We start from the raw sequence: 26,422 nt of genomic DNA, 5'->3' as shown, positions 1-26,422 counted from the left end.
ATAATGAAAATATTCACTGATAAGGCTCTACCCACCATGGGCATGTTTATTTTTCATATGGCCTCAGCATTGAAAGGATCTCATCCACTGGAGGGACGCTGCTCCAGCAGGCACTGTAGATTTACACATGTGCACAAAGCTCTCGAGACAACCTTTACCCAGACAATTCACGCATTAACTTCTGCTTTAGGTTGGGATAAATGAAACAGACAAGCAAACAAGCCTGGAACAATCCTACTTAGTACAATAAACTGAAGTCAGATCTTGCCTCTAGATCCTGCAGGTTCATCTAACTCCATCTTGTCTTGCACTAAATGATGCCTGAAAACTTTCCATGGGAAATTCAAACACGAAGAAGGATTAACATGCCCAAAAAGCACGTCCACATTGCCCAAATTTGTAAGCTCATCTAAGAAGATGCTACCTGTCCCTACCAGTCTTGTCACACTTTCAAGAATTTCATACACATATCCACTCAAATATGATTGACCCCCACTTCCCAGCTAGCACCTGGGAGCACGCTGTCCATTTTCACCTCGCCTCAGAAAGAGCCCGCTCCTCATTTCCACTCACTTCATTCCTGCTGTGCTTGTAGGAAACATGCTGCTTCAAGCTCTCTTTACGGCTAAACAGCTTGGAGCATTCCTCACATTTAAACAGCTTGTCACCTGAGGGGATCAATCAAGATTAAAAAAAAAAAAAAAAAAAAAAAGGGCATTCAGAGATGATAATAAATAGCTCCAGGCAACTATGGCAGACCAAACTACAGGCAATTGCAAATGAATAGGCTAGAGATGGAAAGTTTTCATTATTCAGGAGATCCAGATAGCAGTTTTTGACCTTTTCCATTTTATCATTTAAGTTTTTCTACTGACAACTATTTGTTTTGGTTCCCCTGAAAGTACTCAGCTAGTATTTCACACAGCAACGTTTCCCATAGTCCGGTGAAGATGAGGGACTGTCTATATGTAAGGGGAGAGAACAGCTTTGGTTTGAAGACCAATTGCAATGGAGAAGCCACCACATTCTTGTCCCTGTTTTAAAATAGGCATCTGAATTCAAATCATAAATGATTGAAATTTGACTTCCAACTATTACCTTCTCATGCTTTGATCTGCATAAATAAGAGAATTCCCCAATGAGAGGGGAAAAAAACAGCTTCATTAAATTTATGTATATCAGTATCTAAGAATAGTCTAGATCTTTTACTCAAAGGTGAAACCAACAAGGGATAAAAACTACATGCAAGGGAGGCAGAAGCAAACCCACCATGAGAACGGATGTGCCTGCTGAGGTTGCTGCTGTTCTGGAAGATCTTACTGCAGATGCTGCACTGATAGACTCGCTTGTGCTCCCCAAGCTGCTTTATCAGCTTCCGACGTATACCATGTCTACTGGAGAGAATTAAACTTCTTTTGAGGGACATGGTGTTTTGGTGATGAGCAAACCTACTGGATTAGAGAAAGAAAGGCAGGGACTGAAAGGTATCCCACAGGATGCAAGGAAGAGACCCACTAGCTGGCAAACTCTGAAGCGGGTCACACTCAGCTCTGGTGGGACGGGGAGCACCAGCACTTCAGTGTTGCTGAAGGGCTTCCTGGCTACCCGAGGGAAGCAGCATATGCAGAAAGCAGCTCCCTCCAAATTAAATTCACTGCTCTTCTCCCAGGTTAACAGCCCCCATCAAAAAGAAAAAAGAAAAAAAAAAAAAAAGCAGTAGCCACCAGCCCCAGGGATTCCCTCTTCAGGGTTCTTACAAGAACACAGGGGAACTGTTCTGCTTATCCTCTAAAAACAGCACTGCTTCAGCTTAGAAAACTTGGCAGTATTCATGCAAAAAGCATATATGGTAAGAGGACAGCAGAGCACCAAAAAGCAGGACTGTTCTATTTCCCAGCAATTTTTGACCATTCTCCAGCTGCTAAGGACTTTAATTTATTGCATTAAGAGCTAATCTTGAAACACCAAACATTTCATCATGAAATGAAATATAAAAAAATCAAAAAGCCAATCGTACTGAGACAAAAATAAAATAAAATAATCTAAATTCAAATGATGAATTCAGTGATACTTTACTCCCCCTGATGTTCTGTTATACTGAATTTTTCCCCTTCACAGCTCTGACTCTGAAGTATCCCATACGCAAATCAATTGCAACTCATTTATGAGTTAGGATACAAGTAAGGTTGAATAATGCATTTTTAGCAAAAATATCTTTGTCTGTATTATCACTAGTACTCAATCAGATAACATTTCCCGACACGGCTGCAAGAAATTTTCAGAATCCCTTTAAGCAAAACCAATAACATGATGGAAAAGAAAATTCATGTGGTCTATGCTGCAAAATTCATACCACCAGCATGACACCAACTGCACACATGCCATACCATCAGCATGACAGCACACATGCCATCTTCATGACACTTAGAACCAGCTCTTCTAGCAGAAACACATAATTTCACACTAAAGAGCTCTGTGGGCCCAGAGCCTGATGAGCAGAACTGTTATATGCTACATAATCTCCAGTGAGAGAAAATTCTGCATCCCCAAACACTTACTTTGTCACTGAACTGATGCTATTTGTGGTGCTAGGCATCTTCCCTAAAACCAATTCCATTATCCTCTCTTCTGCAGCTGAGGGTAGGGCTACCTCATCAGGTGGGACCTCAGTTACAATTTCAGCTACACGTTCCACTGCAAACACATTACAAAAACATGGCATTAATGTGGATAGTTAGATAGAAAACTTAAATGCAGAATTTTGCTTTCAGATCTGTCATGTGAAGTGGCACTGAACTGGCACCAACGACAAACAACAGATGACTAATGACTTCATAAGACTTGCAGTACAGTGAAAGAGGCTACTGACTTGCAAGCAATGTAGCCAACAGACAGTTTCTTACAGCAGGTGCTTTCTTGATATAGCAATTCCCCAATCTACTAATTACGGGGGCAGATGACTTTGCATCATGAGATTTAACAGAATTTCTCACTAAGGTAGAGAAAGGAAGGTAGCTTCTCCTATTTATCCTTGCAAAACCAGGGCAGCTCTACGGTAACTAGCATCCTCTGTTTCTCTGGGCTTCTGGGTTATTAAAACTCTTCCAGGAGAAAGCAGGTTACATTGTATAGGTGCTGCAACATTCGGCACAGACAGAACTCAGAGCTACTTAACATAAATTTGTAAATTATCTGCTTTAGTGATCTACAGACAAATAAAAAATCCTCAGCCTGTCTGTGTGCTACATTTTAGGTCTTTCTGAGAAGGTATATGAGGGTATATCTGGTCACTATTTTATTAAGTCTTTTTGTTTTACCTGCAGGTTCTTTTTCTTCAACAACAAGGGGCGTTTCTGCTTTTGCTGTTTTGGGCTTTCTTCCCCGCCTGGCTTTCCTTCTGGAGTCTGCACTGGCACTAGTAGTTTTATTGCAAATCTCGGGCTGATCCACAGGGGGAGCTTCTGTTACTTTCTCTGGAACAACTTCATTTTGACTGGTTTGAGGGGCACCTTTGGCTTGTTCCAGGTGACTCAGCAAATGCTCTGGATGAATGGTAAAGCACACGAGAGCAAAAAAGGGAAGAAACTGCCTCATTTAGCAGACAATTCAAATTATTTCAAGCAGTCAAAACATTCTCTATTAAACTCTCTCAAAATACCCTCTGTTTAACTCACAGCACCCTCTCTATTAAGCATCCAAATGATTACCAACGTGGCCTGAAATTTTAAGAGGTTTGTTAGATATCACTGGATATCTGTGTCCCACTGATCATGGGTACATTTTTTATCAAAAGCCCAAGCAATTTCGCAACCTGAGTCCCTTTTTCAAAAATGATTCATGAAATAAACTTCAGAGATCAAATTTTTTTGAAAACCAAATAAAGTAGTTACAAATGAAATGCTGGAAAATAACATGCCTTATTAGCATTACTTAAACCATCCTGTAAATACCAGACAGAAAATATCACTAAGCCCACGCTGGTATCACTGATCTTAACACACAGTTCACCAAGTCCAATATCCTTCCTGTTCTTAGCATTCACATAGTACCTTCCAGACAATTTCACTTCTTCCACATTCGGCACCACAGTTGTTTGTCTTACCTGTGAGCAGCTGGGGCTCCTGGAAAGTAGATGAACACACCTTACACGTCCACTGATTGGACTCCATTTCTGCAGCTCCACTGCCTTCTGGAGTGTTCACTAAATCATGACAAGAAGAAATACTCAGAAGCTTTGAAAGTCCCTGTTCACCTTGTTTATCTTACAAAGACTCCACAAGCACCACCTAGAGCAGTAACATGCGCCCTCCCCCATATACAGCCCGAGCAGGAGACCCAGAGACCCCAGTTATGCACTGGAATGCCATGAAAATTGCTGTGTCTTCAGGCCTCCCGGTAAGCTGCTGGACAACCCACCTAGAAACACAACTCTGTCGGGCAACAACAGCTCGGTAGGCAAGCAAACAGAATAATATATATTTAAAAAAAAAAAAAAAAACACATATTTTGTTTTGGAAACACCAAACATTGCGAGAGACTGTGGGAATACTTTAGGGTTCCCAAAACAGTGCGCAGCATTCTGTTCCTGCTGAAGCTCGACCTTCCCATGAAGGAGGTAGGAGGGTCTGTTCAAGTTCTTATTTTTTTTCTAGAAAAATTAAATTTTTGCCAAGACGAAATACAGCTCCCCAGCCATTTTTCACATTTTAGCTGTAACAGCACACATTTCCGACAAAATGCTCTGCACACACCTCCAACCACTCTTCCTCTCCTGGTTATTTTTCATACTGGTAAGCAAAATTTAGCAAAGCAACTTTTTCAAAGAAATCATATAGATTACTTTCTTTTGATCCAGATTCTTAACACACTGTATTCTGACTTTAGATGTGGCAATCTGTGTTAAATGGATTCTTAATTTCATTGTCTCACTTATCAGAGACTAGGGACATTTCTTGCTTCATGATTAACCTTGGGGATTGAACTTCTGTGACAAAACTAGGGACTTTCCTGAGCCATTTGTACTTTGCCAATAGCATTTACAAGTTCATCTAAATGTGAGTTCCTGTAATAAAGTATGGTCTGAACTCTACCAGGTCAGACTTCCTACCATGTTGGAATTTGGGGATAACTGCTGTTCCTGTCATTTGCAAACAGTTCTGCTCCTATGCTCACAGCCTTTTGTTTTCCTTCTAGCACCTGATCATTAAACTGTTGCATCTTAACAAGGAGTTGGCTGGTTTCCTTTGGAACATTCGCTCACCTCACGGCCAAGCCCCAACCACATCCAAAGTCAGAGCAGTCACAGAATTAACGAAAAATATTTGACCAAAAGTTTATGAGTCTCTCTTACTTTTTGTGCTGCATAAGATTTTAAACACCATGAAAACCTAAAACACAAACTTCCAAATCATCGCCAAATTCACTATTTACTCAATGCTATATAATCATAACAAACATAAGTGTGGTAAATCTAGTAGCTCTTTAGATCTGAATCTGTGCTCCAGCAAAACACCAGTTTTGTTATACCTGCTGTATCAGCTACTGGTATGCTGGATTTCTTTGATTTTTTACGAGGGAAGACAGCAGATGAAGACTTTGAAGAGATTTTGTTTCCTTCTTTATCATAATCCATAACTACCAGGCACATATCTGTGGAGGGGAAAAACAGTTCCTTTTCATTACTTTTGAGGCAGTTCAGCTCTTAGTCTGTGCTAAGAGGCAACAGTCATAGTCAGAAAGCTTTGGCCTGTAGCTGGTGTACAAAAAAAAAAACCATAATATCCTAATTAGGATATTCTTATACTTGAAGCTCATACAACAAGCTTTTCATATTGTGGCACATATACTGAAAGTGCTGAATCATAAGGATGCACCTGAACAATTTGCGTAAATATGAATGTACTCACAAAATACATGAACAGGTTAAACAGAAGAAGACAAAGCTGAAACCTCTTTATACCAGATGGAAACATCTTGGAATTCAGAAACACATTAAAAGCATTGATTCAGCTGTAGCACTTAAGACCCTGCTTGCCACAGGAACAACCACAAAGCATGTTGAAGGCAATGGCACCCCCTCCCGCCCCAGGCCATTTGTCACCCCCAAATTACATCCAGCATGACAATAATACCAAATGGAAATACTTCCAACTCAACAACAGAAAAACAATGCCCTTGACATGTTTAAGAATTTTGCCTTTTAGCTGTAAACATTTTCTTGTAAGAGTATGAGAAAATGGAGACGCCGAGGAACATAAAATCTCTGGTAATTCTAATGCAGATTCTAATAAATCTGTTGTCTCTGCTGCACAAGCTATCATGTGGAATGATAGCTCAGTTTTGAGTTTATCTTGTTATAGCAGGTCCTGTGTAAGGCTCTAATACAACTGAAAGCGTATGGCTTCTTTGGCAGATCTGCACACACATTTAGACTTACTCTGACATTTGTGATACTTTGCAAAGAAGATGAACACTTTTCTTCCCAGATGTATTTTGATGCAATCAGCAGTTCTTCAGTTAAGAACTATTTATCCAGTTTGCTCAATCTGAGGAGGCTGAATGATTACCTAGGTTATCCATCTCTTTCTAAAAGCTCAAGATACATCATGGTGAAGAATCTGTTTCTTCTGGTAGGACAACCATATATGCTGCTTATCCTGACTCTCTAGGCTAAGAGATTCAGGGCCAGAGCCTATTAAAAAGAATTGACAACTGTCACAGCAGGAGATCATTAGTCCCTGGGCTCCGGAAGGAAAAAAGGGCCCCACACGTACCATTGGCAATACTAGCGACCTGCTTCAGCACTGGTTTTTCCATTTTTTTGGCGTAAAAAGCTGCATACCACACACGCAGCTCAGTTCCTGGTGGTATGTCCCGGGAGGTGGTGAAATAAATATCGCTGTCGTGCTGGAAGGCAGTCAGGTTCTGATGTTCATACTCGGTGGCTGGTCGCACCATCATCATCCAATTGCAATCATCTTCATTTGAGGTATCACAATACACTAGGGGCCCATCCTTCTGGAACACCTGCCAGACCAGCAAACGAGCCAAAAAAGGCAGTAATACAACCGTAACAAATAATGCAATAATTTTTATTTTCTGATTTTGCATGTCTTTCATTCCATGTGTATAAAAAGCAAAGCAAGCCTCAGCACTTGCATCAGGAAAGCATAAATCACATCTGCAGTTGATTGAGGTAGACTACTAGTGGCAGAACGGTAACTGACTCACCTTCTATCCTAAGGAGTCTTGCTAGTGCCGCTAATTTCTCACTGGAATTTGAATTACTGGACCAAGGGTACACGAGGGGAGACCAAACAGCACATTGTGAAATAGCCATCAGCCCTCGCATTATATTTTTAAACTCTATTACTGAAAACTACTTTTTAATCATAGTGGGATTTTTCCACACGGGTTGCCAAGAGAAAAGTAACACAAATGGGAGATAAAAAAGGACTATTCTGTGTGTTCCATAAACCTAATGCAGGTGCAAGTCATTTAAAAAAAAAAAAACACACACACAAAATACCTCATTAAAACACTGAAATGAACTACTATGGTCACGACCCTTTCTCTGTCATCATGTGCAGAGGGTGAAAGACAAGGAGCTTTCATGACGTGTCCTAACCTTGTCTCCTATAAGAGTATTCACTTCAAAGTGCAGAACATGCCCCTAGTTTAATTCTTTCGTGTCTTGTCCAAGGAAGGCTTGTGCAGGTGATCTGTTACCAGGCATGCTTAAAAGATGTCCTAAATATTTCATTCCTCCCAACTTTTTCATGGTTGTAAATAAAATCATCACAGGCAAAACAGAATCCATGTTACTGCTTTTCATGTGTTGTGGGTTACCTTTAGTGGAAAAACTGATTCTTTTTCCAGTTTGGCAACTCTCTTGGATTCAAACGGGCCAAACTGAGTACGTTTCACTAGCTGAGTCAGGGCAAATACACCTTCAGTCCCGTCTTCCAGCTGTCTTATCTCTAAATTGGAAGGCAGAGATGACCTAAAAATTGAAGAGAAAAATGAGAAAAAAACAGAGAAATTGAGAAAAAAAAGTAGATCAGTTATGTACGGTATATATCCTATAGAATAAGAAGTCAGCACCTATTTCTTCAGTCTTCAGTGACAGAAAACTCCTTTTTCTATCATGATTTATAGATAGAGAACTACCAGCAGTGCAAGGTGGCTGTACCAGGGATTACTTGAGAGCTCAAACCATGCAAGTCTAGAGGAGGAGCTGACTGGTAACACTGTCAGGAAGTGGAAGGTCACTGCCTATCAGCTTTGAAAGATTACAGAGATCAATGGAGATCCATGATGACTAGAGAAAGGCAAATTTTGCAGCTATCTTCAAAAAAGGCCAAAAGGATCCAAGGAATTACAGGCCAGTCAGCCTGACTTCAGTCCCTGGGACAATCATGGAGCAAGTGCTTTTTGGGGCCATGGACTGACCAAGGATAAATCACACCTAACAAAGCAATTGTCCTCCTGGATTAAAAGGTCAGATTTGTGGATGAAGGAAGAGCAATGGATGTCATTTACCTTGACTTTAGCCTTTACCTTGTATTCAAGTTGGGACATTGTGGTCTGAGAGCTGCAGCTGCCTCTTTCCCTGGCTGAGCAGCCCCACTCCCCCAGCCTCTTCTCCTGAGTGAGTGCTCCAGCCTCTGACACCCTGGTGGCCCTCCCTGAACTTATCCCAGTTTGTTGATGTCTTTCCCATATCGGGGCCCCAAAATAATCTACCTTCCTCAGCAAATTCAAATACCACAAAAGTCCTAGAAAATCTAAAGGAAACTTACAGTTCCTTTATTACATCCAGAAACACAAGTGCTTCTGTCTTTAGTGCCTCTCTCATTTACCAGAGCAGCTTCTGAGCAGAACTGTATATAAGTATCTTTCTACGTAAAGTACAGAGAGAACACCTTCCAGAAAAAGCAGGCCTCTGGAACCACTGCATTGGCTCTACTGCTACCAACTACAACCTTGTTTGTTCAACTCTGTGCTAATGGATTAAAACCCAAAAATAATTAAGACAGGCTACTGACCACTCTATAAAAGTTGAAACTGGCTCATCTACTTTCATGTCTAGATGGAGAAAAATATAAAGACTACAATCATAGTGATAAGTAATTTAATTGAAAAATAATGTTTTCATTTTTAACAACAGAATATGCAAAGTCAGTGATGGTGCAATTCAGGAGATGTGTTTCTTAACATTTTTTTTTCTAGTCACAATCCATTTTAACTTCTCGGCAGGACAGAGGAAAATAATGATCAGGTGACTAAGTGACTACACTTGTATTTAAGAGATTGTTATCTGTTTTCAACTGCTAATTTTTTGAGAAAATAAATATCTTTTTTCTATAACAGTAATTTTTCAGCTCCGGCTGGAAATCACTATCCAGCAGCCAACATTTCTACTAGGAAGCATTAACATGTCTGCATGTCAAAAAAGGCTGAAAAACAGTGCTAACGCACCATATTGACAAATGTTCTCAGCTGGAACATCTGGATGTTCCTGTAATACTCCACTGGATGATTAAACAGGCATACTAAATCACAATGAAACAAAAGAAACAAAAAATAAAAGCTAAGAAATAATAATTTCATTTTTCATTGCATCTACTTAGTACAGATGGGAGATCTGCTGCACTGCCCAATTACTGTGCCTCAAAAAATACACCTCCACCATCATTTGTTACCATTTCAAAGTTACAGCATTTCAAAATTACTCTTATGAATGAGGCAAATCTACTGCTAGGGGCAATAGTTTCCATTAACATTGGCTGATGGAGTTTGGACATTTTATAATACAGCAGCATGAAGTTATTCAAACACCCCACCTGGCACCATCCGACTCTGTCAGAAAACTCAGCAAAGAAACCTAGCCCTGAATGAGCAGCCAGATACTTTTTGCCTTCAATTTAACAGAGAACTTTTAAGTGTGTTTTTTCTCTGTTTCAATATGGCCACGTCCTCTTTGTAGACTGGGATATCAAGCAGTAAATACGCTTTAAAGAACTGATGCGAGCATTGGTTAATTAGACCTAACAAGAATGTTACTTACCTGGCTCTGCTTAATACAAAGGAGTCTTTTACTGTCACCACTGGGCCCAGTTCAGGACACTCCGAATCATGGTACTGGCCACAGTCTTCGCACCCTGTAACCAAGGAGAGAGCATGCAAAAAAGTTCATGGAAAATGCAGCTGTAGGGCAGCTGCCTCTTTCTTTCAAGAACTAGCTACAACATCTGCCACCAAGCACACTAGATATAAATGCAGCTGCTCATTTATATTGCTTAAAAGAACACGTATGACTGAATGACAAGTTAACAGCTAGCACCTATGTAGATGAGGCAATGGATAACGAGGGTACTATCAGAAGACACTGCTTATTTTTTTCTGCAAAGTACTTGCTTTACATACACAGTAAATATTCTGCTTAAAGATGGGATTGTTTTTTAGACAGACTGCCACAACATCAAGCAGGTAAGAAAACCACATTACTACCTTTGCTGGATCCAAATCCAAATCGAGGCCTTTCCAAGCAAGTCGGCTGACTAATCAAGGCAATTCAGTACTCCTTAATTTATTCTCAGCTCTCTTAAATTAACTTTTAGTTTAAGGGATTGTGAGTAACCCAGAACTAAATGGCTCCTAAGAAACAATTTCCAGACTCGGATAATTTAAAACCTTTTTAAATAGACAATTTAGCAAGAACTCAAATGCACATTGCTCCACTATGAAAAGCAGCTGTCAAATTGCACTGCCTGATCAACTGCTGACACAACTTAAGAGATGCTCACACAGAGGCTATATTCCTAGAGAGCTGATTTCCACTTGAGCTCCACATTTGCAAGGGCAAGCCAGGTATCCTCAGAAAGGTTGCAAAGCGCAAGGTGGATAGACTTTTTTGGGGAAGACGACAACAAGAAAAAAAAGACAATTTCATCCATTTCATTTCATTTCATACCCTGCTCTGGAACGGGAAACCTCTCTTGCTTAGTATTCACCTCAGCAAACTAACATAAGGATTCCTTCTAAGATGTAGAAAAGGAAACCCAACTACAATATAGAATTCCTTTTTTTTTCTGGCTATAAAACCAGCACTAGCAGTGCAAATCCCTATACAGTACACAAACAGCAATATTAGCCTAAGCAATCTCCAGTCCTGGCCATTTCTTCCTCTACAGCTGCTTGTGGTGCCTCCCCTCTGAACTCAGTAACAAAATAACCTTTTTTTTTCCTCTTTTTCCCCAAAACTTGATCTTTCAGCTGAACCAACTTCCTGGTCCAGTTTGCTTAAAACACCACAGGCGGCTGCATCAAAGGAAACGACAGGAGGGCAGGTGCCATCTATGTAGCAAGAGTGTCAAATTTAAGGCTACAGCCGACCTGCCTCTTGCTCTCCTGTACTGCAGTTCACCATATTAGCCCCCGCTTTTAGGTGGGCCAAACTCTATTACCTTTAGGTCATACTGCAAATAATATTACTGAAACAGTCCGAGTTAAACATGTATTTCCCAAAACAAGGAGGGCGGAAGAGCCACAGAAGAAGGCATAAAGCAGACTGTAAATGAACTATAGTATCATTCACATAAAAATCACTTTTTTAGAATGTAAGCAGCACCCGTATGCTAGGGCACAAATACACGGAGCCCCAGAAAGCTCCAGAAAGTCACCGAGTGCAGCTTTCCTTGGAGGGTGGCGGGGAGGACAGGGATGTGTAACACACAGCAATTAGGAAAAGGCATCACATTCCCATGCTCTTGGATATCCACCAGAGCCTCTTCATAAAGGGGAAAAGAAAGTACCACCAGTGTCTGCAACTCAGTAAATAAACAAAAAAACAAATACTACTCACTGAGTCAACACTATTTTTGAAGGAACCCTAATAAATCTGTGGTAGCAGCAAGGGGTAACCTTCTTCCCTACGCAGCTGTGATAATGTAGTCGATATGTCATGAGGAGCCACCGTGGCTCAGAGCCTGTGAATCCAAACCACCAAAGACAAACGCTCCCCCCTGCTCTTCCCAGAGTGGATCCGTAACACGTGGACTCCTTATGCTCACACAAATAGGTTAGCTCTTGATTGCTGAACTTTTTGTCCTTGTAATACCAGGTCCTGCAGGCCCAGGTATGTGACAAGCAGGAGCTGCGGGGCAAGCAGGTCACAGGGCAGAAACCTTCTGGCCAGGCTGCGCTAAGCATGGGACATGGCCCTGCACTTAACATCTCCACGGCCTCTGTTCACGCTGCAGGAGCCCTGGGCACCCGAGCCTGACACACAGGGATGCACAGCACACGACCACAGAGCCCAGCTGCAAGAGCATGATGTGCAGGTCGAGCTGCAGGGCACAGGAAGAGGTGGTGAGCGCAGGGTGAGACTTGGCAGGTCTGTCCACACGTCTCCTACGGGCCCTGCCACGGCCTACTGCTGCGACGTGCAGGTCTGTAACTTGCATGAGATGTCAGAACTCCCCACAGCAAGCCCTGGCTGCTAGAACTGGTCGTGTAAACACAGACTAAGACCAGTCTTGGCAATCTCAGGGCCTTCAACCTCACTTATTTCAGCTATGGAAAAGCTGTTCTATTCATATTCAGAGGTCTCTCTATGCATTTTGCCAGCAAAGCCAGCAGATTATGTATCCTTAAAATTAGCAACCTTCTCTCTACTCCTCCATAAGCTATTTGAGCTTGCTTTACATAAATATATTCCTAAATAAAAACTAAGTCTGTTTTAGTTTTTAATTTTGGATGTTCTGTGTAGACAAGTCATACCATGGAGAGGTAAAGCAGCTTCCTTCTAATACTTACAAATAAACATAGTTTCATCATTGCCTTCTTCAGCCATTTTTTAAACCTGCCAAAACACAAAAGAGGAAATTAAAGTCCTGAATGAACTTTATTTTCGCCATACTACTGAAACATCCAATTATGGAAAGATGATGCTGACTGACTCAGAGCATACCCAAATATACTACTGGCTCCCGCAGGGGTATAAAGGGAAAGTTAAGTGCAAAATAAATTTGTTAACAGTCCCTCAGTGACTGCAGTGTCATTACATGTGGTGCTGAAATCACTACCAAAAGGCCTATATATGTGTAAGATCACAGACATTCCTCTTTGAGGCAGAGCTGCGCCATGCAGCTCTCCCCTCCGCCGTTCTCTCTTGTCAGTCCTGCATGTCCCTGCTCTTCCCTGCTGCAAGCTCAGAAGGAGCAGGGTCAAGCCAAAAACCCAGTGCATCAGAGAAGACTCATCCTCCCACTGAACCGTCTCACACAACCAGGCAGACATTAGCAGAGGAATGGCTCAGGCTGGCCAAAAACACCTAGCCAAGGACGCACCAAGCAAACTGGCAGAGTCCCGTCTGACCAAAGGGGTTCTTCTTTGCTGCACAAATAACGCTGCTCCCTTTTTGAGCTTTGCTCTTGAATGTTGTGCACCCTGTGCCCGGAGCAGCAGCTACATGCACACAGGTGTCAGCCCAAACTGACTATTCCCAGCGCCAAAAGCTGCCAGGGCTCCTGCTTGTGGGCATGCTGGGCGCAGGGACGGATGGCAAGCTCCCTCCTGGAGAAGCAGTGAGTGGGTGCCCGTTAGCAAGGCCGGCTCCTGGGAGCACGCGGCCACAGCAGCACCCGGAGGATTCGGGGCTCTCTGTGCCTTGGTGTCACCCTCCCAGGCATGGCCCTGCCACGTTCTGCTTCGCATCATGGCAGACATTTATACCACAGCACCACAAAAGCCCAATGCTGGGAACAAAAAGCAAACCAGGGATTTTCCCACGAGCTTTTTTCCTGGAAGCTCTGTAAACAGTGCAACAGGTAATGGGGGAATGCCAGGGCGTGCCAGCACAAGCCAAGCCACGGAAACTGCATCATAGGTTGCTGGCAAAAAATGGGTTGTTTTGCTTTGCATCCAGGATGTTTTGTGGGTGCTCAGCACTATTCCAAGGAAAAGCCATATGCCCAGTTATTTTTAGTTTTTGTCCCGACAGGGACTGTCACCTGAAGCATGGCTGAATTAATAAGTACTATCCTTGGTCAGTGGCTCAGACACATGGTGGGGACAGGAGGATGGACAGTGCAAGTGCAGCAAGATCACTAATGCTGCCGTGTAATCTGCTCTTCAAAGGTGCTCTGCCTTCTATACTATTATGGCATAGGTCTATATATTATAGTACAACATTCTTCACAAGCAGCAGGCGGACTCTAGAAATACCTGAGTTAATAACCACGACATAGACATTAAGGAAGCAGCTACATCAGTCTTGTCCTAGGAGCCAGAAGAGAATAATCATAAAGGGGAGGAGGGATCACAGTAACATAAAGAGTGTTCGAGGTGATGGACAGAAACTGTGAAGGGTCTCTCAGACATACCTCACTCAGTTGACACAGACACTAAATCTCTATACTTGAATTAGTTTAATTCTCATTTTTGTAAACAAGTACTTCTATTTTCTCCATAGCAAATGATTTCTGCTTCATCAGGCATCTTTCCTATGTCAGCCCAATGACCTCTGGAAAAAATAGGAACAAACAGCATAACGCATCAAACGCATCCAGAAGTGCTGTGCACTCGGATGCTCTCTGTGAGGCCAACAGAGAGCATTTGCTATGGGATACAGTCCAACATACAGGTGCACAAAGGGAGCTACCTTGCATTAGTATTTCCAGTTCTTCGTGGTCTTCTATTTTCCTCTTCCTACTTTACACAAATCATAAAAAAAGGAGTGCAACCCCAAAGCTAGGGGTTAACTATTCTGTTTTGCAGACACGTAATAATTTTCACCCACAGACCACTAAGCTGCTCACTAATTTCAAACGTATTTCACAAGAGTTTCTGAAATAAAAGTCACCGTGTCATGCACATCAGCTGGTAAACTGAGTCATGGAGAGGCACTAGCTCACGTGATGGCACTGAAGACAGGCTCTAGAATTTTTCACTCTAAACTGACACTGTCCATGTTCTGGTCCATGACCAAGTTTTTTTTTTTTTTTTTTTTTTCCCTCTTCTTCATTTTAAGCCCTTTTATCAGAAAAAAAAATTCATCAAGTCACTCGTCCTATGGTACACAATTATGTTCTTATCTCGCAGAGATAATCGAAGCCTCTGAGAATTCTACACACTTGTATATAAAAGACAGCCATTTAAATTAAGCAGTGAATGATCAGTAGAAAAGCTGGAAAGAAGAAACTAGACCACAGGTACAAAGCCTTATTCTCGCTGCAGGAAGAGAGCAGGATGGCAGAATTTTCTGTTTGTGTAACTGAGTGATTTTGTGCCTGAGAGCTGAACATATAACTGAAACAGCAAACTCCGACTGCAACACGAGCCCCAGGAACTTTAAAACTTGTGATAGGTATCTGCACAGCACCATGTGGAGCGCCAGTGTCACGCAACTACTGAAGCCCTAACTTACCCAAAAATGTGAGACCTGGGGCACCGCACATACTCCCTTAGGAAAACATTGGCAATCAGGCTCTAGTGGTAAGCTGCATAACTTCTGAGCTCACAAATGGATTTAAAAAATAGGTAAGATAAAAAAACAAACAAGCAAAAGAACGAAAAAATAGTCCCTATAATCAGTATTAAATTTTTACCAATTTTAGTGATTTTACCGTTTATGAAATAAAAAGTTTCTCTTTCTCCTTGCCCAACTTTCCCCTAAAGTCGTTATAGGAGAATGTGTGATTAAGCAAACCTAGGACACCGCAAGCTGGACGGGCACCGCAAACAGATGCACGCAGGCAGAACACACTACAAAATACTTTCTTAGCTGTCTGATGCAGTCTAATTTAGCTCTGTTCGAAAGAACCAGAAAATACACTAAAGAATATTTGGGGTAGGGAGGCTTTATATTTATGCTTAATTATCACAGCTCTACTCTTAAGTTATTGCTGAGAAACTGAGGAGGGGAACTCCACAGTTGTATCCAGTGGATGGGGAGAGGGGGGAGTCAAAGGGGATGAAAGTGGATGTCGAGTTTGCCCCACCTGTCCTTGCAAGCACTTCCCCTGTGCGCATTTGCTTCGTCTGGTGTGAATAAAGTACATGCCAAGCCTGTTTAATGTATACCAGCAGAAAACAAGTGTATCGCAGAGAAAAAAAAAAGGGGCAAAAAAAAAATCCGTTTATGGAGCACTGCGGGCTAGCGATGTCCCCTTTAATGGCGTGATCACCACGCCTTGTCCAGAAGGCAGGTGCCCGCGGCGAGAACTAAGAGAGAAGAGGGACCGCAAGCGAGAGGCAGCCGAGCCCCGCGGCGCGGCGCCCGCCGCCCCAGCGGCTCTACCCGCCGGGCGGCCGTTGGCGCGGCCGTTGAGGCGGCCGTTGGCGCGGGCGCACAAAGGCGCCGCCGCCGCCTGCCCCAGGCGCGGCGCACCCCGGCCCCGCCGCGCGTGCGCGCTGTGGGGAGGGCCCTCGGCGCGGCCCCGCGCGGCCGCCGCCGCCTCGGCGCCCGGCGGGGCCCGGCGCGGGAGTCCGGGAGCGGCTCCGCCGGGTTTTGCCTCGGACCCGCCTCGCTCGCCCCGCGCGCGGCGGCGCGGCCGCTGTAACAAAGAGCAGGCGGCGCGGAGGGGGCGGCGGCGCAGATACAGACACAGACACGGCCGCGGCTGCGCCCCCGCCGCCCGCTCCTGCCCGCCCGCTCCGCACGGCGGAGCGCGAGGGGTGGCGGCGCCGCGGGAAGGAGCGGCGCGCGGCTCGGGCGCGCGGGAGGAGCGGGGGTGGTTCCCGCGCGGGGGGTTCCCGCGCGGCGCGGGGGGGGGGGGGCGCGCGGGGAAGTGGCGTTACCTGCGTGGGGAACGTCCAGAGCCGGTGGGATCCGGGCTCCGGGTTCCGATCCGCTCCGGAAACCACGCGCCGCCGGAAGCCGCAGCGGCCGGCCCCGGAGCACCATGGGAGACGTAGTCCGTGCGCGCTGCCGGGGGGGCGGGGCGGGCGTGGCCCCGCCCGTAACGGCCGCGGGGGGCGGTTGCGCCGCTGCTCGGCGCTTGAGGCGGGAGGAAGCGAGCCGCGTTGGCGCCCGCGGAGTTGGCAGCGCTCGCCTTTGCCTGGCCGTTGTGCAGCGTGGGTTTATATTATTATTTTTTTTTATTTTCTCCCTCCTCTCCCCGCATCCGAGCGGAGGGGGGCACTCACAAAAGCTTTCCCAGAATGGAGTCGAAAATGTGATTTCGTTAAGCTGCACATCAGGCTTTTAGTAGACTGCAAACCCTATGATGTTTTTCCCCCAAGTTTTTCCCCTACATATGTGTGTATTTTGAACCATAATCAGCAATGCCTTTTTATATAACTTAAATAACCGCTGAGGCTGTGTGCCTGGGAAATCAAAAATTCAGACTCGAAGCTCTTCTCAATTTGAGAGGTTTTAAACATCCATTTCTGACTGCCCGGGTACTGCTGCTCCTCCAGCTGCAACGTGCCCCGATGTGGTGAGACCACACGTGCAGAGATTGGGCCAAGTGAAGAACTACTTGTGCGTTGCATCAAAGCAGGATGCCCAAACTGGTAGGAAAGGCTGCCCAGCTTTCGTCAGCATCCAGTGCTCAAGCACGACTATCATACCTGCAGTGCCCTTACTCCCTCAGGACAAATAATTCAGAATAATTAGATGCATATTTCCTAGCTATGGCATCTGGACTTAGAGTATACGTGAATCCAGCCTGCTCTGAAATGATTCATATATTTAAGCATTTCTGCAACGTTAAAATCAGACTGCAAATTTGCATCTTACAGCAGGCTTGCTGGGATAGAGAGATTAACTATGGAAAAAAACAAACCACCCCTTCCATTTATTGTTTAAGAGTGATGAATGGGAGGCTGGAGTGTGGCACCTGCGCTAGTGCTATGTTTGTTCCTGATGTGATCTGCCTTGTCATTTTTTGCCAGCTTACACTAATGGCATCACAAAAGTTTTTTTAAAAAACACCCTCACCAAAAGAACCCATCCACCACTGGAGAAGGAAGGAAAACGAAGAAGGTTTGCTGCGAGACTAGTAGGGAGTTTCAGCCAAGCACTTCAAGAATATGAAATAAACAGGCATATCAACGTGGACAGTAACTCTGCGTAAGGTAACATACAATTTCCTTGCAAAAGAAGGTAGAGCTTCACTTGCTTTAGGGAGGGAAGAATAAATATCACTGTGGCTGTCTTCATTCAGTGCCTGGTTTTGTTTTGGTTTTTGTTTTCAGTTTGGTAGGGCTTTGTGGAAGCAGTAATTTAAAATCACTTTCAGTAAAACAAACCTAAGCTAACCATGTTCTCAGAGAGTGCTTGTCCTAGTGTTGCTGTTATATGAGATCTTTGCCCTGACACTTCTCCTTACCCAAAGGATCACTGTTTTTAGCGTGACATAATATAACTTATAAGAAAAAAAGTAGTGAATAACATTATTTTTTATGAATGGAGGAATCAACTCCTGGATAAACAAGGAACTGTGTTAAGCAACAGGTCAAATCAATGAAAGGGAGTAGAAAACCATCCGTTTTCCTTGTCTGACTAAAGATGACAGCACATTACACAGAGGCAATTGGCATTTATTGTATGTACAGCAGTAGTTATTTCGTTAAAAAATCTTCAGACATTTTAGTGATACAAATCTGTACATCATAGACTTTTTAATTGCATCAGCTTATTTGTGTATACACACACACGTGCACACGCGCAGAAAATAAACACTGAAGACGGGACTGTCACAGCTGAATGCTAGGAATAAATGTTCTCCCCATCTGGGACATCAGAGAGTGTCCTACATTGTTGGGAAACACAAAGTTAGAGCACTGACAACCCCCAGTCCCATTTTTCTGCGTTACTCTCACACCACACTAGCACTTGCGTAGCAGCAGCTTCGATACCCCTGGTGAAACGGTATCTCACCCTTGACTTAAAGCAGCCACCTTTGTTATATTGTTAATCTTGAGCTGTTTCTCCTCAAGGCCATGACTCAGCAATGTAGTGAAGTGTCACTCACTTTAAACACATGAACAAATCCATGAGGTCAGCTGTTCCCACTCACAATAGGAATTGTCTTAGCTTAGGGCTAGGTGTACTTAATTCTTTACCAGGGTAAATATTCATCTCAAACTTCAGCTCTGCAGTTCAGAAACTGCAGTAAATGAGAAAGTCTCGTGACTCTCACCTTGTGTAGAGCTCGTACTCCTTGTAACAGCTAGAACTACCAGAGCTGAAAGAGATGTTAGAGGAAGAACAAGACTCGACTCTGTTTTCACCATAGACATTGATAGCACTTTATGTAGTCACTTCAACTTTTTTCTTTCCTCGATTATATTCCACACATCGAAAGAACAAAAACATTTCAAAAATACACATCAGAAAGCGTTCAGCTGAAAGCCACTTAGAACTAGCAAGGAGACGCAGTACCAGAAACTAGTGTAAAATGCCACTGGTCCTCAAAATTCGTATCATTCCCAGGCAATAGACTCCTCCTGAAAAAGCAGCACCAGAAACCAAGTCCTCTCTAGAACTGAGCAATTAACTATACGTCTGTATCACCTAGAGTCCCAAAGTCTCTCCCAAAGAAGGGAAAAAAATCTACTAGAAAGCACTAGAGTAACACCCAATATCCGTGCCTTTAGAGTTTGTATCTCCACTATGGCAAACCTAGCTTGCTAATGACATTTTGCTTAAGTGAACATACAGTCTTTTGTCCACTATTGTGTTCCTTCTCCTTCCTGCTGCCTCAACCTCAGAAATGTCATACGTAGTTAGGAGTAAAATGAATTATGTTTTTTCCTAGGGTGAACTGGATATGCAGTACCGGTGACCAAGGGATAAAGGAACCTTTCCCTCCATCTCAGTTACTTCAACAATCACCTAGCTTGCTTTCACATTTGAGATACAGGTAGCTTTATTGTTTTAATCTACAAAGAGAAATTCAGTTCCTGTAGATCTTAGCAAAATTCAAATTTCAAAGCTTCAAATTTTCCATTTGATGAGGCAAATCTTGAAAGTTTTCTCAGCAAGGCAAATGAAAAGCTAAGATACGATAAAGCAAAACACATAAACACAAGTTAAGATTATTCAATTATGGGCAGAGAGAATCTTTAGAAAGAAAAAACTTCACAGTGTTATCCTTATAAAGTAAATGCCACGCTTTCTTTGGTATACATAATATCCAGAAACACGGAATGGTAAGAAGAGGGGCAAAAAAAAAGATTCTATAAATTGCTTCCCAAGTATTGTTCTGAAGTAACTGGAAGACAGAAAACGAAAAGTTTTCTCTAGTATAATAAAGAGATTTGATCTACTGTGCTCTTCTTACTAACATTTTTAAGATTGCAATCTTAATAATTTGGGGGGTTCCCTTTGGCACCTTTCAGACAACTGCAGGGGAAGCACTCAGCACCTAGCAGGTTTAGTCCCTGCATTCACTGCGCCACGTTAGGAATCCAGTCCTCCCTCCTCTGAACTGCAGCACAGCTCACACGGCTGGTCAGGACCCAAGTCACCCCCACGCAACTACGAGCACACAAGTACAGATTCAAATCTCCTGCTCTTATAAGGCAACCTCCCGGGAAGGAGGAACAAAGTTCATTATTATGGGTCTTTTGTGTTTTGAAGAACTTTGAACTATTGAAGAATTCAGCTCTCCATTACATTTAGTACTTTAGCTTGTTATTTTACAAAAATTACTTGTAAAGGTGCGGGAAGAAGCGAGGAACACAGCAGCCAGATACAGAGGTCAAATGCATTATCAAACCAAACGGCGTTTATTTTCCTGAGGAGTGAAGGCAATTAAAAAAACAGGTTCCCGTTCCCTTTTTACCCCCAAATGCCTTGTTTTCCTCATCAGAATAATTAACTCTTTCTCAATATATACAAGCTCAAACTTATGAACAGTTTGCCATATTTAATGTTCTCAGTTCTCACCATTAAGACATGCATTCAGGCAATCACCAAGACTTCAAGAAAAGTTAAAAAAAAATACACCTTCTTCGGGGCTTATTGTTTTTGGAGTAACATACAAGCAAACCCTACTCCTGTGCTTCGCAAGTTACTCACTGTTAATTCCACCACATTCTACAGTAAAAAAGTTCTGTAAAATAAAATCCCAGCTCAGTGACTTGAACAGACTTCAAGTAGTGATAAATAACCCCTTTATATCCCCCAGTTCTACAGCTGCTAGCTTTTAGTGTAGCTTCTAGTGTAAGGGGTAGCATACACAGAACTTAGTGTCCCCTTAATTACACTTGGATGTCTTGAGCTCAAGGCCCAGGTCTACTTTTCTCTTTCAGCAAATAAGACCAAGAATTTGAACATGATAAGGATTTCATTTCTCCTCCGTCACACAAAGAGTTCCTCCTAAGGTCAATGGAAAAAGTGTACGAGGGAACATTAGTCTTCTCAAGCTCAGCTCACAGGCCCTCTAGAGCAAATGAAGAAGCCTAAACGAAGCAGCCCAGCTTCTACCGAGTGTTAAATAGACACGAAGGAGAAGCTTCCAAGCACATTTAAGCAGGACAAACCCTGTTAACTGACCTGGGATTTCGAAGCATATTGAAGGTCTAGCATACTCATGTGTAACAATTTTTTTTTTTAAACATGAAATGTTAAAATGCCTTCAAGTGCTTTCATACTAAGCAGCATGCTTAAACACACGTTTGGTAGCCTTCACTGCTGTATTACCACAGTGATTTTGCTAAGCTACATAAACATTGCGTTTTTCAACAGTAGGCTCAGTTAAAGGACTTTGGCAGTTAATTTCTTGCAAAACTTTTTGGTAAAATTAAAAAATAAAACCCTGTGGATTTATAAAGATATTTGCAAACCCCAAACCCACCGAAGTTTTGAAATGTACTTTGATTTTTTTCAGTGAATTTATATTTCTGAAGCATCTGAAGGATGCTTTGAGGTGTAAGCCCAATGATCTGCCATTTTTTTAATGCAAACAGAGTCTTTTAAGGGAAAAATATCACCATTGGGAAAGCAGGCACAAATCTATCATCTATTTGTATCAGTAGCTTTCTGGAATGAGGGTTTTACTGGCTAAAGAAAACAAGTTTGGACCCTTGTTCTCCACAGGAATGTATATGATGGAAAAGTACAGGTATGCGCAGAAGATGTTCCCTGTGAAATACCAACTGATATTTTACTCCTCCTTTTAAATATCTAAAAAAATCCCAAACCTACACTTTTTTCATTTTAATTTAAAGGAGCCTGTTGCTACATTTAATGAGGAAAAAGTCAACCAAAAGTCAAAAGCCCAACCAACCACTCACCAGGTAGTAACACTGATACCTCTAGAAACTGAAGTTAGGGGATTATTATTATATATATTTTTTAAAAGCTCTCTTCATAATTGCATTTCTGAGATCTCAATAAGTGTTTGGCATCAAAAACAAGCTGTCTAATGAAAAGCTTATGTAGGGTTAAACATGCTCTGTTCAACACTTATTGCTCCAACCTTTGCATTTGATACGATGATTAATATACTTGTCTAACAAGTACTTGAGAGAGGAAATTAGAGCTCCTCAGACAAGTTGTTGCATTAGCAATGCAGCTTCTAAGTAGGGCAGAAGAGCTACGCAAAGGATTTTTCAGATCTTTTGCTTGCAAGTAGACTTGGGTAGACTTGGAAAATGTTCTGTTTTTTAAGCATAACTTATGCACAGAATATTATACAATATGCTAGGATAAATATTTGCATAATTTATTGATTTATGGCTACTATCAAAGGCATCTCTCCACCTACATGGACTGAGCAGTTAATACAGCAGGCTAGAGTTATTACAGCAGGCTATCTTACTCAGCATTTTAGTTCTGCCTCTAAAAACTTACCCGTTTCCAAATTACAATACAAAGTGGATCTGGGCCTCTCTTCTGTCTTTCAGCCTGACTGGAAAACCTGGCTGAGACTGGTGCTGCTACTGTTCTGTGCTGCAGTGAGGAAGCACAGTGCTATGTCAGTCATCTTGGCATAGTGGTTCAGTCGCACACCAGGTAGGGGATTTCAGTTCTTAATTCTCCCCTAGCGTAAACGAGGTGCTCACATAAAAGTCCTCCCCACCTGCACCATTCCCAGCGTTCCTTCATCCTGCACAACAAACCACACAACCCTCCAAATGCTGTCACGATATAAATTCACGCTTCTCATATTGGAGGAGCAACTCATTAATTATAAAGGAAAGCATTCTGGAAAAACGAACAAAAGACAACCTTTCCGTTTATTCCTAGACCACTGTATTAGTGAACATCATTTTATGCAAGTTGTCAGCTGCATATATATTCTCTAGTACTGCTCTGTAAACATCTGATCGACTGATGTGCCAGTGTCCCACGAGAAAGCGTTCAGCCTCATAGGGCTGGCTCTGCTGAAGCACCATTCAGTTTGCTCTTGCTTTTATTTTTGGAAAGGAGCTTCCTGCTGAGGATCCGTGAGAGCGTCCCTCCCTTCCTGCGCGCCTCCTCCGACAGCGGCTGCTGCAGGTAGATGAGGTCGTTGTGTGACTGACTCATGCCCGGGTCCTTCTGGTGATGCCGCCGCCGGAAAAAAAGTTTTGCGCTTTTTTTCAAAATCCCACCTGAAGACACAAACAGCAGGGGATACTTTAGACAAAACAACATGCTTTCCTGTTAGGTCTTGGTCTTAATAGTTCTGATTTAAATTCACCCTTTCAATGCCAAAGCCACGTTAGAAAGCTAATAGTGTGGTAAAACTAAAGCAAGAATATTGATCGTTTCTAATCTGGAGGTCACAATGGGTCCACCTTGGACCACGTCGTTCACACTATTTCTCAGAGTGGCAACTTGAGTGTTCGCTGTGCTGTGTGCCCAAAGTGCACGTGCGTGCACAACGTGCTGCTCGGGCTGCTGACAGAATCATTATGGTTGGAGAAGACCTTTAAGATCATCGAGCCCAACCCAACCGTGCAGCCCTCTCCCAGCTGAACACCACTGGAAACAGAGGCTGCGCAGAGGTTTGCGTTGCACTGCTTCTCCTCATTCCATGCAAGCGTCATGCAGACTGAATCGCCTCGATCCACAACGGACTACGGCAGTTCTAGATTTATGCACATACATATGCTCTTAAAGTAAGCAGGAAAGTTCAGGGAGATGAGTTCAACTGCATTGCTAGGGGAGCCCTGAAGAAAAAAAAATATATTTTCCTTTCGGTCCTGCAGAAACAGCTCTTCACTGAAAGAACGGAGGAAAACTAATGGCAAACATGTCTGTGAGCAAGCAAGCATCAAATATTCTGATTTCAGCTTCTGAAGAGCCAATCCAACATCCTGTGGAAGTGCCCTTATACTTTGTTAGTTTCAAATACTCTTCTAGGAGCTATGGCAGTGTTCAAACATACACATGCACAGCATTTGGTGTGGGTTCTCACAAGTCCAACAGGCATATTTAATCCTTCCATAAGATTAATAGGACAGAATATGTTTATGAAAAGAATGAAACAGAGGAAGTAAAGTATCAAAGTAACTGAGAAGAAAAAATTAGTCCATTATGCACAAAATGAAGTTGGTATTTTAATTCCAAGTGCATACTGTTGGTTTCTGAGAACAGTGCTTGGAAGTCAACCTTCATGCAGTAGCCTCATACAAGTAGACAAAATGTATCCTGTAAGGATTTGGGAGCACTAACTAGAGTAGAGATTATGAAACATTTGCTGTTCTAAAATCCCGTTAGAAGTAACAATTCAGTTCAAGTAGATCCAAAATAATATTATATCCGCTTCCAATAGGCTCAGAAATCCTCCCAAATCCCTTCTGTGGTTATACTAGTTTAGGTTGCTTCCTTTTGTTGCATTCTATCCCTCAGTACCATGTCAAACCTATTACGTAGCCATGGAAATCACTGCTGGCATCTCACCAGGCACTCGTGTCCATCACACAGAACAGCATCTTCTTCCTTGGCAAACCTCCATTTTTTGGCAGCCACCATTCTGCAGATCCCCACTGCACCTTTCCGTACGCGCCCGCGTGCCAGACGTGCAGGACAGCACGGTGGCAGCCGGCAGGAAAACCGCTCCGAACTCGCAGGGACACCTGGCCTGGCGTCGGGAGAGCAGCCCAACGCTCTAACAGCAGCTCCAGCTTTGCGTGGACACCTGGCAGTGCGAGCAGAGCAGGACCCGGAGGGAGAGCCCACGCGGGAGCCTCCTGGCAGCCAGGCCGGTACGTGAGGGGCCCGCTCCTCGGAGCAGATCCCATGGCTCCTGCCCACACCACTGTCCAGCTTCCTTCCCGTTCTTCCCCTGCTCAGCTATTCCTATCACCACACAATCTCGATTCTGCTTTTTCTGGTTGCAATAAATACAAAAAGGCACACACAATAATGCTTTCACATGATACTGTGTAAAAGCTGGATTTGTCTCCTGAGGGCTGCACACAGGCTGCACGTTGTTTTCCACAGCAGCAGCTGCAGAGTTGGCCTTTCATGGCAACTCTGTTCCACGCAGCTGATGCTTCTTTGTTCAGACTGGAACAGTTAAAAACGTGCTTGGGGTGACTACTTTTTAGTTTAAGAGTAAGCACTCGACACTTGGGCAGACCTTCTGTATGTTTTGTCTTGCTGCTGACATGTATGCATGTGTTCTGTTCACGCACGGAGCACGGTGGCATCAGAGCAGGAGTCAGCCAAAGGCAACTCGGACTCACGGATTCAAATCCTGACTGCTCTCCCATCACCTTTTTCATCTTTTCATCTTTTTGAAAAGGCTAAAAGTTTGCCTTACCACTTCAAGCTGTTGTCAACGGCATAAAAACCCCACTGTTCCAACCCATGATACTGACAGTTGTTCATGTGCAAAGGCTGGTGGGGATTGATGAGGCCCCGCTGCTGTGGAGCTTTGGTTTTAGCAATCAGCTGCTCTGCCCAGCAGTCTTGGCAGCTCCAGTTGAACTTGTGCCAACAGCAGGAGCAGGACAGAAGCAAATGTCTAGTCCTCTCCATTCGGACTGACTTCTCAAATTAGGGAACAGAACCAAAGCAAGGAACTCTGCAAAAAAATCATGCTGGTGACCTGGGACAACCAGCCCCTGCTGAAGAACTGCAGGCAGCAGTTGCCTGAGGAGAGCACAGGGTCAGCACAAACAGCAGCCCAACAACGCGAGAGGAGCTACCAAGGCCACTATGAGCTGGACAGTCGCCACCTCCTCGTGGCGGCCCCTGTCCGGCGCGGCACGTGCCGCCTGCCAGGGCTCCGGCCGCACGGGAGCATGCACGCCTGGCAAGCAGGCAGGGCAGAGCACATCACACACCTGGCAATGCTCATGCTGTTTGCATGCTTACTTCGCAAGTCTTACGGGATCCGCAAGCCAGCTCCACCCCTAAAACCAGGAGGAAGCAGAGAGCACGTCAGTCAGGCTGCTCGGCCCGCGTGGCCCTCCCGGGCTCCCGAGCAGCAGCGCAGCATGCTCGGAAAAGGCCATGGGGCTAGGGTCA

At 43.6% G+C, this 26,422-nt stretch overlaps 2 protein-coding genes across 4 annotated transcripts in view; both read right to left on the bottom strand.

The window, feature by feature from the left end:
* PRDM15 (PR/SET domain 15) overlaps positions 1 to 16,869 on the bottom strand; it is a 31,527-nt gene extending 14,658 nt beyond the window's left edge. For 2 of the 3 annotated variants that reach the window (XM_088539331.1, XM_088539333.1), the window contains exons 1-11: positions 16,804 to 16,869; positions 12,820 to 12,865; positions 10,070 to 10,163; positions 7,849 to 8,002; positions 6,774 to 7,026; positions 5,527 to 5,649; positions 4,103 to 4,201; positions 3,318 to 3,542; positions 2,559 to 2,694; positions 1,270 to 1,451; positions 574 to 668 (exon numbers count right to left, since the gene is read on the bottom strand). In XM_088539331.1, coding sequence (XP_088395457.1) covers positions 574 to 668; positions 1,270 to 1,451; positions 2,559 to 2,694; positions 3,318 to 3,542; positions 4,103 to 4,201; positions 5,527 to 5,649; positions 6,774 to 7,026; positions 7,849 to 8,002; positions 10,070 to 10,163; positions 12,820 to 12,856 — 1,398 coding nt within the window. In that variant the 5' untranslated portion in view covers positions 12,857 to 12,865; positions 16,804 to 16,869. The remainder of the gene's footprint in view (positions 1 to 573; positions 669 to 1,269; positions 1,452 to 2,558; positions 2,695 to 3,317; positions 3,543 to 4,102; positions 4,202 to 5,526; positions 5,650 to 6,773; positions 7,027 to 7,848; positions 8,003 to 10,069; positions 10,164 to 12,819; positions 12,866 to 16,803) is intronic. The other variant, XM_088539332.1, reaches the window with a different exon arrangement.
* Positions 16,870 to 23,168: 6,299 nt separating this feature from the next.
* C2CD2 (C2 calcium dependent domain containing 2) overlaps positions 23,169 to 26,422 on the bottom strand; it is a 35,830-nt gene continuing 32,576 nt past the window's right edge. The window contains exon 14 of the mRNA XM_088539342.1: positions 23,169 to 23,553. Coding sequence (XP_088395468.1) covers positions 23,327 to 23,553 — 227 coding nt within the window. The 3' untranslated portion in view covers positions 23,169 to 23,326. The remainder of the gene's footprint in view (positions 23,554 to 26,422) is intronic.

This window comes from Tinamus guttatus, unplaced genomic scaffold, assembly GCF_059628265.1.
Source record: "Tinamus guttatus ecotype Peru unplaced genomic scaffold, ASM5962826v1 Tinamus_guttatus_pri_ptg001602l, whole genome shotgun sequence".
In the NCBI taxonomy this organism is placed as follows: domain Eukaryota; kingdom Metazoa; phylum Chordata; class Aves; order Tinamiformes; family Tinamidae; genus Tinamus; species Tinamus guttatus.
Note: the sequence above shows the minus strand (reverse complement) of the source record. Positions and strands in the feature narration are given on the sequence as shown.